The following is a 17,177-nucleotide window of genomic DNA, read 5'->3' as shown; positions in this document are numbered from 1 at the left end:
TGGTAAAATTATCTTTTATATTTTTTATCTTATTTTTTGGAAAAGCTTATAGTTTTTGAGTTATACGTGAAAAACAGCTTTAAAACACGCATTTTTTTACGAAGAAATAAAATCTTAATCTAATCTAAAAGCTCAAAGAGTATTGATCTAAATTAATAATTTGATATAACAAATTTTGCTCAGAATTTGTCCCTCTATCGATTTATGGCATTATTTTTAATAAAATAAGTTTCACCCCCGAGAAGGAGTGGCATCCACCCCCAGGTTAAAAGCGCAAGTTGGCATCATTTTCATGAAAATCGATGGAGGTTGACCGAAATCGGAGGTGAAAACCTTCAGTGACTGCACTATTATTAAAAGTCACGCTAGGTTTATGAACAGAGCAGGTATCAAAAAATAACCGAACGTTTTAATAAATTCTACTCTACCCTCCTCCTTGTCGAAGCCAATAAGCCATTCCTTAAACATGATTGTTGCCATCCAAGCATTTTTACGGAAACTGTATTTTGCGGACAATAATTTTTCGCCTTCGTCGGTGCCCATGACGCATGAGTAGCGTCACTAAGGTTTTATCAAAGACACCGATGACGCATAAGTGGCGTCAGTAGTACTGCGTTATGCTGTGCCACAGTAACGTCTAATTCCATTAATTAACGCATTATTATTTGCCATCTCTGTAATGCAAATAATGCGTCAATTAACGGCATTAGACGTTACTGTGGCCCCAGCATTACTAAATGAACTATTTAAGTAAGTGGTATCAGCCAAGTGGCGCTTGTTCAAGATGGGCACTGAACGTGTTAAAACAGCCTGAACATTTTGATTTTTCAATCATAAAAAGTGGCAATTTATGGGTTCCACTGGTATTAACACATACACAATCGGCATCGTTTGCTTTTCCAACAATTTTTTGCAGAAAACTTGTACAATAAAAAAGAAAGTGTGTTTCGACAATTTCGTTAAAAATTCAAGTGCCCATTTTCTGCCGGTGAGTCTATATAGTCTATATAAGTATACAATGTCGGCTCCCTTTGTCGAATAGAATAGTCTGCAAATTCTTATACAATTATAAAAACTTTCTTCTAGAACCTCAGTTTAAATGTTATCTGCGAGAGGCTAAAATTAAAATATATCATAAAAAAATGTTGCAGTGCATTTAAGAAGATATTTATTTTATAGTTTTATATAAGTATAATTTTATACACGATTCACTATTATTGCATAATTATATTTATATACACGAGTCTGTATATTAACATATTTAACAGCTTAATTTTATACACGCGTCAGTCATAATTCTCAAATCAAAATATTTCAAAAATGTTCCGATACTCCTATTACTCCAGGCTGTGGGTGAAAAATAGGTCGATTTCAGGATATAATTCAGGAATTTTTGAAACCTATCAGGTGTTGTAAAGGACGATGCCAGGAATAACTTCTACTAAAATGTGACCAAAAATATTGTGAGCTTTTTATTTATTGCGATTTTCATTTGTTAAATTTGCAATTTTTAAAGATTTTTAATTTTTCAGCTTAGGATATTGATTCTAGAGAAAAACTTTTTAATAGAAAGTTGTAGTAAATTAAAAAACCTACAATTTGAGCTATAATAAGTTTAATTTCGTTTATTGGTTATTGCAAAACAGCCTGAGAAAAGTCCAAAATGGCCGTTTTTTACAATTGCGTTATTTATTGTACAAATATTTTTTTTTTATTTTTTAAAGCTTTAAAATGAAGATATTTTAATTCCAAACATAAAATAAATTGTAAGGCCGGATTAACGAATTTGTTGCTTAGAAATTGATTATCCCAAAAGGTCAAATGTCGAAGGCTATAACTTTTTGAAAAAAAAAATCATAGAGAGTTGGTGAAACATCCAATCTCCTTCTTAAGAGGCATGGTTTCATATTCTGATGTAAATAAATGCGTAAAACATTTTTAAACCTCTAATTTTTGGGTTTGAAAATAAGGGGGCAAATTTCGTTATAAACATTTAGAGCTGAAGCGTCCCTGTACATCCTATGAGTTTCTAACTTACAGATTATTGTTGCTGAAGACGAAACGAAGATTTATAAAAAAATAAAAATTTTCTACAACCAACTGAAGCCGGGATAATTGTTTCTTTTTTCTTAAATCGTAGTGCCTTTATTTATAACAATTAAGAAATTATTTTACAGTCATTGACTAAAGAAAGACTTATATTATTTTTATATAATTACATTTAATTATTAAAAATTATTTTTAAAATCGGTGCTTTTGCGAGCGGCCGAATTTTGCAAACCGGACGGGGCTCGATTTTTGACACTTCGCTTCGTTATCGAACGTATTCGCTTCGTATACTAAACAGATACGAAACGAATACGTTTGATAACGAAGCGAAGGGTCAAAAATCGAGGCCCCGGCTCGCTTCAAATCCGCGCGCTCGGAAAATTTAACTTGTATTAAATTTTGACCGAAAACAATTTAATAATATTACCATTATAATATAGTCTATTTACCACTGTATTTGTTTTTCTTGATAAACTTTTATATGTGAAATCTCATTTCTGAAGAAATAATATTACAAAAATGATACATATATATGAAATATATAACTATATTTTAAATTTTTTCATTGTATAAATATAATAATAATAATGTTACTTCTTATTATAAAATACAAAACTTTTTCTTCTTGTAGTGACTATCCATTTTGGATGTTGGTGACCATCATGGCAATGTGTACTTGTACTTGCACACTAAATCGGTACTGCTGCTCTAAAAAGATTTGTAGTTTGTTGTTGTGTTGAACGACGTACGTAAATTTTCTAGCAAGGTAATCCTTCGCCTTCCTGGTTCTCAGTTTCCAAATGGGGTTTGCCAAATTTCCATGATGGTCGCCAACATCCAAAACGGATAGTCACTACAAGAAGAAAAAGTTTTATATTGAATAATAGTAACATTATTACTATTATTATATTTATATAACACTGAAAAAATTGAAAATATAGTTATATATTTCATATATATGTATCATTTTTGTAATATTATTTCTTCAGAAATGAGATTTCACATATAAAAGTTTATCAAGAAAAACAAATAGAGTGGTAAATAGACTATATTATAATGGTAATATTAATAAATTGTTTTCAGTCAAAATTTAATACAAGTTACGTAAAAATTTTCCGAGCGCGCGGATTTGAAGCGAGCCGGGCGGTGTGCAAAATTCGGCCGCTTGCAAGAGCACCGATTTTAAAAATAATTTTTAATAATTAAATGTAACTATATTTTATAATAATTTTTATTTTAAGACAAAATAAGTTTTTCTTTCGTCAATGACTGTAAAATAATTACTTAATTGTTATATATAAAGGCACTACGATTTAAGAAAAAAGAAACAATTATCTCGGTTTCAGTTGGTTGTAGAAAATTTTTATTTTTTATAAATCTTCGTTTCGTCTTCAGCAACAATAATCTGTAAGTTAGAAACTCATAGGATGTAAAGGTCCGCTTCAGTTCTAAATGTTTATAACGATATTTGCCCCCTTATTTTCAAACCCAAAAATTAGAGGTTTAAAAATGTTATACGCATTTATTTACATCAGAATATGAAAACATGACTCTTTAGAAGGAGATTGGATGTTTTATTAACTCTCTATGATTTTTTTTCAAAAAGTTATAGCCTTCGACATTTGACCTCTTGGGAAAATCAATTTATAATATCTAAGCAACAAATTCGTTAATCCGGCCTTACAATTTTTTTTTATGTTTGGAATTGAAAGATCTTCATTTTAGAGCTTTAAAAAATAAAAAAATTATTTGTACAATAAATAAGGCAATTGTAAAAACGGCCATTTTGGACCTTTCGCAGGCTGTTTTGCAATAACCAATAAACGAAATTACACTTATAGCTCAAATTGTAGGTTTTTTAATTTACAACAACTTTCTGTTAAAAAGTTTTTCTCTAGAATCAATATCCTAAGCTGCAAAATTAAAAATCTTTAAAAATTGCAAATTTAACAAATGAAAATCGCAATAAATAAAAAAGCTCACAATATTTTTGGTCACATTTTAGTAGAAGTTATTCCTGGCATCGTCCTTTACAACACCTGAGAGGTTTCAAAAATTCCTGAATTATATCACGTTTTTTCACCCACAGCCTGGGGTATATACAGTATCGACTTTTATATACCAAGAGTACCGTTTTGGTGTAAAATTGTATAAGTTCGAATTTTGATTAATAATTCTACCCTTAAAAAGTTATGTTAAATAATACTTCAGAGTCAGATATAGAAACAAATAATTCAGGGGATGTATCTACTTCCAAAACATATTCGTATAAAATTTAATTACAATGTTGCCACTAGTTTCGGCAAAATCGTAACAAATGTGTAATTTTTTTTTTTTAGCGTCCTTTATCTAGAAAACGGATGGCGTTACAAAAATTTTTTACTAAGCAAACCTCAATTATTTTTCCGTTTTTTAACTATCCTAGAGACGGTGACTTTTTTTGAAACACCCTATATATTGCATAAAGAAAAAAACGGTTGTTGTTTTGAATTTAAATGGTATGAGTTATAAATTGTGATCGACTCCGATTTAAGGTCTTGTCTTTGAATAGTTGTATCTTAACATGATAGTCATCGCTGTCTGAAATTTCAACTACTTATTTTGAGCTACCAAATATCTGTGAAAAATCGATCTCAAGTGAAAATCGTATACAGGTTTTTGAAAGTCCTAAATGGCATAATATGAGTGATATCTGAGGACAAATCCTTAAAGACGTAGACTACGTAGAGGTTTAAATAAGAGTTGTTGATCTTAAAAAGTTCTTTAATTTGAGAGTTTCTACATTAAAATACATGTCATTATCTCCTCAATGGAGATTGGCTACTACAATTGCAAACTCTTGTCCATTGTCGGATGTTACTTAGCCATGATAGTCTTTTTTTTGCTAGTCAGGTCTTTCCTTTCACTATTACTTGAGCATATTGGTAGGTACTTATTATTTCTCAGTATGTGGCCTAGGTATGCTGCTTTTTTATTAACTTTTGAAGTTAGAAAAACAGCAACAAAAAAAGTTCTCTTTTCTTGCCTATTCTGTGTAGGCCTTCTTCGTTTGAGGTATGCGGTGTTCATGAAATTTTGAGGCTTCTCCGGTAGATACGCATTTGAAAGGCCTCCAATATATCTACGGTTAATGTTATGGATCCATGTCTCAACTGCATAGAGAAGAGTTGGCCAGACGTAGCATTGTGATAAACGAATCTCGAGTTTTATTAAATAATCACAAAGTAGTTTTTTGATTTTTTCGAAAGATTTTCTGGCTTGTTCTATTGCCATGGATGAGACATAAGACGAAGATTTTCCCGATTCCATGGAACTTCAATCATATCGGCAAATCCTAACCACTCATAATATATAGTGATGAGCGCGCTTATAACCAGCAAAATAGCGCAAAAGATGGAAAACATAAGAAAGTTGTGTGATAAAAAAAAATGAAACTAGTCGAGCTGGGACATTTAGCGATATTAACCTATAAATTTACATTATATATTGATTTTTTCCCACCTTTACACGTATCAGAGGAGTATGTCAACTAAAACTGTCACTGTGACAGTGGTAGTTGCCAAACTCGTCCGATACGTCTAAAGGTGGGAAACAATCAATGTAATGTAAATTTATAGTGTTGTTCTGAAGCTATTTCCTTGTGGCATTTTTATAATTACGTATTTTTTATGGGAAATAAGCCACAATTTTACTAAAAAATGAATTTATTAACGTTTCGAAGCCCAAATCGGGTTTCGTTATAAAAATACAAAATACTATTAAAATAAAACAAACATGTTGTTGCTAAGTAAAAAAATTCTTCTAATAATTTATTTAATCTGACTCATTTATATTGGTAATTCAGACGTTTATTATACATTTTAAAGTAGAAGACTTTAAAATGATATCGCCAATATTTATGAGTTGCGTTCCTGGGACGACTTTACTAAAAGATAGTTCATTCGATTACATGAAATCAATCCCAACTCAAGAATATCCGTCGCAAAAAAATCATAGCATGTGATGTGTCTTTAAAAAGACAACCAAATGCAACGATGACAGTAAAATTCTCGCGTTAGAGATTCCATAGTAAATCACGAGGGAAAAACCAGGAAAAAACCTCGTGATACTATCCCGACATCGTAAGTATTTGGTCTTACATTTAATCTACCTTCAAAACACTAATACCAAATTCTGACTTTAATATGTTTAAATTATAAATAATATTAATATTACATAGATATACAATAAGTAATACTAAAATATAAAATTTGTACTAACTCGATATGTTATTGACTTACTAATCGTGGTATTTTCTTTCTATTGACTTCCTCTTTCAGTATGGGTAACCACATCCTACTGCATTCTACCGAGGAATTTGCGACACAATTGGTTTCATTTAGCATAATTAGAGCCGCTTTTTTGATTTTTCTCTTTTTACTATCTGATTCTTTCAGGACTATGCTTGAATCTCTCCACTGAACTCTATGTTCATTATCCCATGCGTGTTGACATATCTGAGATCTATAAAATTCTCTGTTTTTATTATAAGACTGATGTTCACTTATTCTAACGTTTAATGGTCTTGATGTTTCACCTAAATAAAATTGTTCGCATTCACAAGGTATTCTCTAAATGCAATTCTTTGTTCTTTCTTGTTCATTGTTAGGTTTAGTTTTAGATAGAATAGATCTCAATGTGTTTGTTGTTTTGAATGTTGTTGAAATGTTGAATTTATTTCCTATCGTTTTAAGTTTCTCGGATAGTCCTTTTATATATGGTATTGTTATTTTCCTCGTATTATTTCTTGTGAATGTTGTAGGATCCCGTTCTAAGTTGTTCTGTTCCATTCGATCTAATCTTGTCAATTCCTTATTTATAAACGATAAAGGATAATCATTTTTTAATAAAACAGATGTTAACAATTGTTTTTCTTCTAAAAATGAATTTTCGTTAGAACAAGTAATTTTGCCTCTATCATATAAGGATTTAATGATTCCCTTTTTAACGTTGATGTTATGATTTGATTTGTAATTGAGATATCTGTTGGTGTGTGTTGGTTTTCTATACACTTGAGTCTCATATCCAGTATCCTTCTTTGAGACTTAAACATCGAGGAAAGGCAAAGTGTTATTGTATTCCTTTTCCATTGTAAATTTTATTGTCTCTTCTTGATCGTTTATAATATTCAGGAATGTATCCAACAATTCTGATCTATGAGGCCATATTGAAAACACATCATCTACATATCTCCACCATACAGTGGGTTTTAAATTTTGTTTAGAAATGATATTAGTTTCGAAATCCTCCATAAATATATTAGCCAATAATGGAGAGATAAAGGAGAGCCCATTGCTAGACCAAAATTTTGTTTATAGAATTCATTATTTAGTTGAAAATAGGTATTATTAGTACATAATGTCAATAACTCCATTATAGCTGATACATTTAGTTTTGTCCTAGTTGTCAATGTATTATCATTTTCTAACTTCGTTTTAATTATGTTTAAAGTTTTATCTAATGGCACATTTGTAAATAAGCTGTTTATGTCAAAACTTACTAAAATATTATTTGGATTAAATTCAATATTTGTTAATTTGTTTAAAAAATGTTGTGTATTTTTTATAAATGTGTCATTATTATTTGCAAATGGTTTTATAATATTTAATAAAAATTTTGAGAGCTCACTACAAGGAGAATTGATGGTACTACAAATGGGTCTAAGTGGAATATTCGCTTTATGAATTTTCGGTATTCCATAAAAATGTGGTGTCTTACTGTAATGAGGTGTCATTAATTTTCTTTGATAGTACGTTAGATCATTTTTAAATTTGAATAAAGTTTTATAAATTTTGTTTTCCAGTGTCTTCGTTGGATCCTTCGTTAATTTGGTATAAGGTCCATTTGTAATTAGATCTGTAATTTTGTCCTCATATTGTATTTTATCCATTATTACAGTTGCATTTCCTTTATCTGCTGGTAGGATTGTTATGGAGTCATCATTTTTACAACGAAACCCGATTTGGGCTTCGAAACGTTAATAAATTCATTTTTTAGTAAAATTGTGGCTTATTTCCCATAAAAAATACGTAATTGTAAATTTATAGATTAATATCGCTAAATTTCCCAGCTCGACTAGTTTCATTTCTTTTTATCTCACAACTTAATACGTTTTCCATCTTTTGTGCTATTTTGCCGGTTATTAGCGCGCTCATCACTGTATAATAACAAGTTTTTTGGAGAGTTAATTCAATGTCAATTATTAGGTATAATTTAGAGCAACAAGTGACTATTTTACGTAAAAAATAAGGCTGGTATTATTAATTATTTTTCAAGAACAGATATCGCACCTCCGCTCAAAAAGTGGCATAACACAAAAAAATTTTAAAATCGGTTTTATTGCACCAACAGTATAATAAAACTATAAACTCCTATCTCACAAAGTGTCACGTCTATGGGTCAAGTATTTAACGTTAGATGACACTAGTGTCATTTTACACGATTATCCAAAATCAACGACGCGACGCACCGAACACAAACAGTGTCACATGTCGACTTGTGCAAAGCATTTGTCCATCTTAGATGCGTATAAAGCGTCGTTTGTCGAGTTAAGGCAGTATATGTGATTACTTTATTCAAAACAATTTGCGTATGTGCTCAAGAAAAGTGACACATTTATTACTTATTTATTTTTCTTTTTGCAGTATTTTGTGTTTAATGTTGTTACTTGTATTTAAAGTTAAATCATTAAAAAATATAAGTCTGTCAACCAGATAATAATAATGATGTTATATTCTGTATTTCAAGTGACACTTTAATAAGTAATATATCGTAAATTTTTCGTTATTTTAGTTTTATAGTGTCACAACTTAAAAAAAATTATCATTTTTTAATATTTTTAATATACTAAATACGCTATTTTATAGAGCTTCAAAAACCATTGTAACTGACTAAAATAGTTATTATTCTAATTTTAATAGTTTTTGAGTTAAACCCAAAAATGTTGTAGGACAAACTTTAAACGTCGTTTTCTCGAAACTTTGCTTTTTTGACTTATGCCACTCTTTGAGAGGAGGTGCGATAAGTAATTCTGTTGTATGTATTTTAATAAGAAAATATGTACGTATCTATAAATTGCATACATTTCATACTTATTAGAGCATGCATGCACAAATAATGTAATTTGCGCTTTTAATGAAATAATTAGTAATTACACTACAGTATTATTGACACAAAAAGGCGTAATATACGTATACTATGTATATACAAACATAGCATGTAATCTTATTGTGTATATTCGGTACACGTATTTCTAACAACCACCAACAAAATGATCGGTTATTAAAATATTCCAGTTATAATAATATTCATGCTTGGCACGAAGGCTATTCCAATAAGCGAGTTCGACCATGTATGTAACTAATTAAAAGCAAAATTAAAGGTCGGAGAGGTGTAGGAAAAGCAGGTTTCTTGACTAAAAAACATTCGCGAATATACTCAGCTACCAAATGCAGAATAAATGGTACATATTGCAGAATATACAGAAGCCTTCGCAATGATGGTGATTGACAAAGTCGGGCGATATCGCATGTTGAAAAGCGATCAAACATTTAGAAAATCGAAGACAGAAAAAGCAAGATAAAAAGAAAAATGTGATAGAAATAATACATCTTTGTTTGACTTTTTGACTTTTAATTTAGTTTTTACCAATTATTTTTCCCATGTTTTAGGTTTTTTTATTTCTGTCATAAGCACAGATCACACAATGGCGAATGTTGTGCTTACAGGATTATATCTTCCAGTTAATTTATTAAGTGGTAAGTGATTCTAAAATATAGTAAGATATCAGTCATTGTCTATCATTATCTCAACATATCTCTGTTAGCATCTGTATAGGGGAGACTTGCCCCATACAGACGTAGGTGTAGTATGGGACACCTAAAGCTTTTTGAAAATATTTTTTTCTACGAGCGTGCAAAAATGTCTACTTTCGCGAACGCATTTTAGTTTAGAAAGTTTCACTTTTCCGCACGCGTGTTACTTTTCCGCACGCGGTTTTTACTTTTCCGCACGCGTGTTAATTTAGGTATGTTAATATGGCCTTAAAGTAATTATAATACATGCAATACACTAATATTTAGATATTATTTACTAATTTATTTCAAATACATCTTATTGTGTTCCTGTTTTAATGAAATTAACGCGACAATTCGATGAAATAAAATTATTTTGACATAATATTCGAAAGTCAAATCGGTAGACAATAACAGTCGTTTTGAATCATCGTCATGCAAACCAAGATCGTCGTCATGCTAACTAATTATATTGAAAGTTTGGTTTTGACAACCTTGTCAAAGAATTAATTTGAGTATGTATTTTCATATTAATTAAATTAATTGATTAAGATTTGGTAATTTTTTAAAGACTCTTAGAAAAAATATTGTTCCTAACTCTTGCAGAAAGTCTCTTTTCCGCACTCGACTTCCAAACTACAGTCGCGTGCGGAAAAGGATGACTTTCTGCACTTGTTAGGAAAATAACTATTTTTAGAAACACATATAAAAAATAAAAATGCAATATTTTAAAATTATAGATGTTTATTGTTCACACAAAAATATTTGCAAAATTCCGTGGTTAAACATATCAAATTAACAAATAAAAAAAGTTTATTTTTTGGTGTGCTGCAGAAACACTTGCCTAGTACCGGACACATTAAAATCAAGTTAATCGCATGGGTAGCATAATGAAATACATTTTTTATACATTCTTTTTTGTAAATATTGTGTGAGTTATGTAAATATATCTGAATTTTATTTGCTTACAAATGTTTGTTGCGCAATTTTCACATATAAAAAAGTAAGTTTTCTTGATTCGTGTAATCTTCAATCTTCATTTTTTGTAGTTTCACCGCAGATGAGATAATCGTTAGTTTCTTTTTCTTCTTAAGTGTTCATTTTTAAACTTCCAATACTTGTTATCATTCACGTGAAAAGTTGTCTATTCACATCAATAACCTTCTTTTGTATTTCTCTTTATTCAAGCTGTTTGGTTTGGTTTTTTCTAGCTGGTTGCATCTTCTTTTCTTTTTCTCTGCTGCTGTTTTGATCTTCTCTGGTGGTTCCTTAAACCCTTTTTCAAACATAGTTTTATAAGGAGATCTAGTCAAAATCTCACTTTTTTCACTTCGTCTCTTTAATTTTCATTTTCATCGAGTCTTCTAACCAAACATCTTTTTTCTCTTAGGCATAATGTTCAATGTACCCGGAAAGAAAAAAAAAATAGGGAGCTAGCATACTATATTTTGTGTCCGGTACTGGGCAAGCCATGACTGTCCGGTACTGAAAAAATGTTGTGGGGAATGTTGTTACTTCTAGGCATTGGCTATGTAAGTAGCATTAACACAAAATAATAGAAAATACAATCTACTTACCAGACATCACAGTTTAGAAGCTTGAAGCTTAAGTTGGTAACCCCAAAAATATATTGTTCACTTACTGTTACTAAAAGACTGGCACGAAATGACCGCTGCGTACGCAGTGAATTTAAATGGTAATATGGAGCTTTTACCGCTAGAGTGCATACCCCTGCTCTGCCGTCCTCAAATAAAACGCGGTATGTGCATAAAACCGAGAAATCGGCTCTTAAAGTTTTTTCTCAGGACTATATATATATATTTGAATGATAGTTGAACATCATTTAAACATATATTCGTAAAAAAATCATGTTTTTATCAAAGCTGTAAATAAAAGTCATATACCGCGTTTTAACTGGGCAGCAGACATATTACTGGATCAGAAATAGTGCCGTATCTCCATTTTATTTACAAATATGATTCTTTGCAAGGAAAAATAGTTACCAAAAAAAAAAAATAAATAGCTTATCATTGTTTATTATATATGCAAAATACCTACTTATCATAAATGTTTAAAATACGAGGTCGCAACACGAGTCTCGATAAAAACTCGGTAAATGCGCTGTGCTCAATTAAAACACGGCAAGTACATGATACTCGCTAGCACATACCGCTTTTTTGTTGAGTACTCTATAAATACCGCATTTTAATTAAGCAACTATTAAAATTTAGCACATACGGCATATTTCAATTTGTCTAATTTGTTAGTACATAAAATGATACGGCTTTCAGACATCAGAAGCATAAATAAGGTCACAAGGGAACCACATATAGCAAAAGCTAGATTTTAAATTTTTTTTTGCAGATACCGCGTTTTAATTTAGGACGGCAGTGCTATCTATCGAACTTTATCCAAAACATACTCTGGCCCGTACTGGGCAGTGTCCAGTACTGGGCAAGTCTCCCTACTTAGTCTTCTTCTTCTTCTTCTTTTTATATAGACATTACTCTGTCTGTTTTTCAATGTGCCTCCAGTAAGTTGTCATTCCATCTTTTTCGTGGTCTTCCCACTGATCGTCTTCCTATTGGGGAACCGTCTCTCGCCGTCGTTACTACTCTATTTGCTGTCATTGGTCTTATATGGCCATTCTACTCTTCTGCTTTTCAGCCAGTTATTAATGTTGCCCACCTTGCATCTTATTCGTATATCTGCACTTCTAGCTCTATCACACAGCGTCTTACAATCGATTTTTGGCAATGTTTTCATCTCTGCTGTTTCTAGCATTCTTTTTGTCCTTTCTGTATCAGGTCGTGTTAGATCCTACAATCCTACATCCTGTTTATCCTACTTAGTAAGTTAATAAATTTCTGGGGAGCAAAGTATTCAACCAGTGTATCCTTCCTATAATAACATCTGGATGTCAAACCTGTACGCTAACCAAGGCCAATATGAATAATCTAGCCACAATAGAAAGGGTAATGAAAAGAGTAATGCAAAGTATACGACTGTCAGATAAAAAGAGGAACGACTGGATAAGATCAAAAACAAAAGTCGAGAATATCACAACAAAACTTACCTAACTTAAATGAAGCTTCACAGGCCACACTGCTAGACAAATAAACCGATGTTGGAACGCAACAATACAACATTGGAGATCTTACAAAGATAGATGACCAAGCAGAAGACCACATAATATGAGATGGGTAGATGACATAAAAGCAATGGCCGAAACAAAGCGAAGTATGTTGCCCAGGATAGAGATCGATGGAAGAAGTTGGGAGAGGCCTATGTCCAAAAACTTACGATAGCAGGTTATAAAGAATAAATTTGCAGGAACACTAACTTTTAAGATCTTTTTTTCATCTACAGACACTATGACTACTTACCTGTGGGTTTGGCCTGTTAACAATATGGTTCCTTTTTGCCCTGCGACCTCATTTTCTTATCCAGTGACTTATTTTCTTTTCATAACTTCAAGTTCCTTACATTTAAGTCTGTATGGATGTTATCCATCTTTTACAGCCACTGCTTATGATTCAATAATACCCCAGGCTGTAGGTGAAAGAACGTGATATAATTCAGGAATTTTTGAAACCTACCAGGTGTTGTAAAGAACGATGGCAGGAATAACTTCGACTAAAATTTAACCAAAAATTTTGTGCGGTTTTTTATTTATGACGTTTTTCATTTGTTAAATTTGCAATTATTAAATGTTTTTAATTTTGCAGCTTAGGATATTCATTTTAGAGAAAAACTTTAAAATAGAAAATTGTAGTAAATTAAAAACCATACAATTTGAGCTATGGCATGTTTAATTTCGTTAATACGTTATTGCAAAACAGCCTGCGAAAGTTCCAAAATGGCCTTTTTTATGCAATTGCATTAATTATTGTAAAAATATCTTTTATGTATTTTTTAAGGCTTTATAATGAAGATCTTTCAAAACCAAACTTAAAAAAAAATTTGGAGGGCCCGATTGGTGAACTTGTTGCTTAGATATTAGAATTTGTTTATCCCAAGGGGTCAAATGTCGAAGGCTATAACTTTTTCACAAAAAATCGTAGAGAGTTAATCCACGATCCACTCTCCTTCTAAAGACTTATATTTTCATATTCTGATGAAAATAAATGCGTATGAAATTTTTTAAACCTCTTATTTCGGGTTTAAAAATAAGGGGGCAAATTTCGTTATAAACATTTACAACTGAAGTCGCCCCTGTAAATCCTATGAGTTTCTAACTTGCAGGTTATTGTTGCTGAAGGCAAAGTAAAGATTCAAAACAAAATAAAAATTTTCTACGACCAACTGAAGCTGAGATAATTGTTTTTGTTTTCTTAAATCGTAGTGCCTTTATTTATCCTCCTCTATCTGTTCTCCTTCGTAAGGATGTAGTGGCGTCATGTAAGTCGTTTGACTATTTCTATCCAATCCTCTCTCTCTCTCCTGTGCGTGTTGTTTGTTTATAACAATTAAAGAAATTATTTCACAGTCATTGACTAAAGAAATACTTATATTATCTTAAAATAAAAATTATTTTAACCGAAAATTACATTCAATTATTAAAAATCATTTTTAAAGTGTAGTGGAGATTTATTTTTCGTTACGAATGTGATTTATTGTGTCGGTTGTCCTTAGCAACGGTTAGCAACTTATAATACATTGAATCATGGTTTTCGCTTTAAATTTTAAAGCATCGCTTGGATCGACATGAAATTTGGCAAACACATAGATAACATGTCAAAGAATAAAATTGGTATTGGGCCTCTGTGTGCTTTTGTCCCGGGGGTGAGTTTCACCCCTTATACGGGGTGAAAAAATATATGTACAAAATAAGCTCGGAAGTAGATAAAACGTCTAATTCTAAGCACCTTTTGTTCTATAGTATTTTTTCACCAAGTTAATACTTTTCGAGTTATTTTCGAGTAAATACCTTCATTTTTCAATAAAAAAAAAACACTTTTTTAGGCGGTTTTTGACAAATAACTCAAAAAGTAAGTATTTTATTGAAAAAAAAACATTTTTATAAAAAATTTAGCAAATTAAAAATTGAAAAAAAAATTATGTATGCATGAACTCTCTAGACCCAGTAAAAACAAAGTTCTAGCTAATAAAAAATAGGTTCATATCCGTCAAATTTCAAAATGAATTATTTCAACGTGAAATAACAAAAAAATTATGCACTTTTTGGGGGAAAATCATTACGACTTGTTTAAAGTGTTTAAAAAATATGTGTATCTGTTTTTTTTTTAAGTTTCTTGCAGCAAAAGTAAGCAAGTTACGCTGAAAATAAAGTTAGTCCCTTTTTTTGGTTAAAAAACTCGGGAAACCCCTAATTAGCATCAAAAATGAAATTAATCCAATTTACTTCAATGTTGTTTTACTCGTGTATGTGTCGTTTATGTCTGTAAGTTTCATCGGTTCAAAGTGCTTATCTTTGAAGGGGCTGTAGTTGAAAGGACTTAAACTAATCAAAAATCACGAGTGTATGCAAATTTAGAACAGCCATGTCTTAACCAATTTTCCCATCCAAAAAAAGCAAAAAATTCAAAATATTCAGAAAAGCAAAAACTACATTTTTTTACTCTTTGTGATTTTTGGTCATACTAATAAATTTTAAGTTATTTAAAAAAAATTTTTTTTCAAAATTAAAAATTAAAACAGATTTACTTTAAAACCTTTTTTTAAATAAGCCCTTTGAACCGATGATTACTTACAGATCATATAAATAACACATGAGCACACTAACTTGTGAAGCGGTAATGATTAATTTGATTTAAGATGGTAATTAGGGGGTGACTTTCCCGAGTTTTTTTCACCAAAAAAAAAGAGATCAACTTTATTTTCAGCGTAACTTGCTTACTGTTGATGCTATAAACATTTTAAAAAAACAGATATATATTTTTTTTACATTTTAAAAAAGTTGTAATGATATTTCTCCAAAAAGTGCATGATTTTTTGGTTATTTTAAGTTGAAATAATTCACTTTGAAATTTGACGGATATGAACCTATTTTTCATTAGCTAGAACTTTGTTTCTACTGAGTGTAGAGAGTTCATGCATACATCATTTTTTCAATTTTTAATTTTCAATATTTTTGATAAAAATGTTTTTTTTTCAATTAAGTACTTACTTTTTGAGTTAAAAACCGCCCTAAAAACATTTTTTTTGTTGAAAAATGAAGGTATTTACTCGAAAATAACTCGAAAAGTATTAACTTTGTGAAAAAATGCTATAGAACAAAAGGTGCTTAGAATTAGACGTTTTATCCATTTCCGAATTTATTTTAAACATATATTTTTTCACTTCTTATAAGGGGTGAAACTCACCCCAGGACAAACGCACACTATATCACACACCCAATATCATTTTTATTCTCTGACATGTTATCTATAGATGTGTTTGCCCAATTTCATGTCCATCCAAGCGGTGCTGTAAAATTTAAAGCAAAAACCGTGATTCAATGTATTATAAGTTGCTAACCGTTGCTAAGGGCAACAGACACAATAAATCACATTCGTAACGAAAAATAAATCTCCACTACACTTTTAAAATCATTTTTAATAATTAAATGTAATTTTCGTTAAAATAATTTCATTTTAAGATAAAATAAGTCTTTCTTTAGTCAATGACTGTGAAATAATTTCTTAATTGTTATAAATAAAGTCACTACGAAAGAAAACAAAAACAATTATCTCAGTTGGTCGCAGAAAATTTTTATTTTGTTTTGAATCTTTATCTTGTCCTTAGTAACAATAACCTGTAAGTTAGAAACTCATAGGATGTCCAGGGGCGGCTTCAGTTCTAAATGTTTATAACGAAATTTGCCCCCTTATTTTCAAACACGAAATACGAAGTTGAAAAATGCTATACGCATTTATTTACATCAGAGTATGAAAATATAAGTCTTTAGAAGGAGAGTGGATCTTGATTAATTCTCTACGATTTTTTTTTGAAAAAGTTATAGCCTTGTTGTACATTTGACCCCTTGGGATAAACAAGTTAGAATGTCTAAGCAACAAGTTCACCAATCGGGCTCTACAAATCTTTTATATTTGGTATTAGAACATCTTCATTTAAAAGCATTAAAAAAATACATAAAAGTTATTTTTACAATAAATAATGTAATTGCAAAAAAGGGCCATTTTGGATATTTCGCCAGCTGTTTTGCAATAACTTATTAACAAAATTGAACTTTCCATAGCTCAAATTGTAGGTTTTTTAATTTACTACAATTTTCTATTTAAAAGTTTTTCTCTATAATGAATATCCTAAGCTGTAAAATTAAAAATCTTTAAA

The 17,177-nt window shown here is 30.6% G+C and overlaps 2 protein-coding genes across 5 annotated transcripts in view; both read left to right on the top strand.

Moving 5' to 3' along the window:
• Positions 1-17,177, top strand: part of LOC114349497 (ABC transporter G family member 20-like) — a 636,826-nt gene that overhangs the window by 168,955 nt on the left and 450,694 nt on the right. The window lies entirely within an intron of this gene.
• LOC114330391 (ABC transporter G family member 23) overlaps positions 1-17,177 on the top strand; it is a 436,441-nt gene that overhangs the window by 418,720 nt on the left and 544 nt on the right. For all 4 annotated transcript variants that reach the window (XM_050643873.1, XM_050643872.1, XM_050643874.1 and 1 more), the window contains exon 13: positions 9,759-9,845. In XM_050643873.1, the coding sequence (XP_050499830.1) occupies positions 9,759-9,845 (87 nt within the window). The remainder of the gene's footprint in view (positions 1-9,758; positions 9,846-17,177) is intronic.

This window comes from Diabrotica virgifera, chromosome 2 (assembly GCF_917563875.1).
Source record: "Diabrotica virgifera virgifera chromosome 2, PGI_DIABVI_V3a".
NCBI classification, from domain to species: Eukaryota; Metazoa; Arthropoda; class Insecta; order Coleoptera; family Chrysomelidae; genus Diabrotica; species Diabrotica virgifera.
Note: the sequence above shows the minus strand (reverse complement) of the source record. Positions and strands in the feature narration are given on the sequence as shown.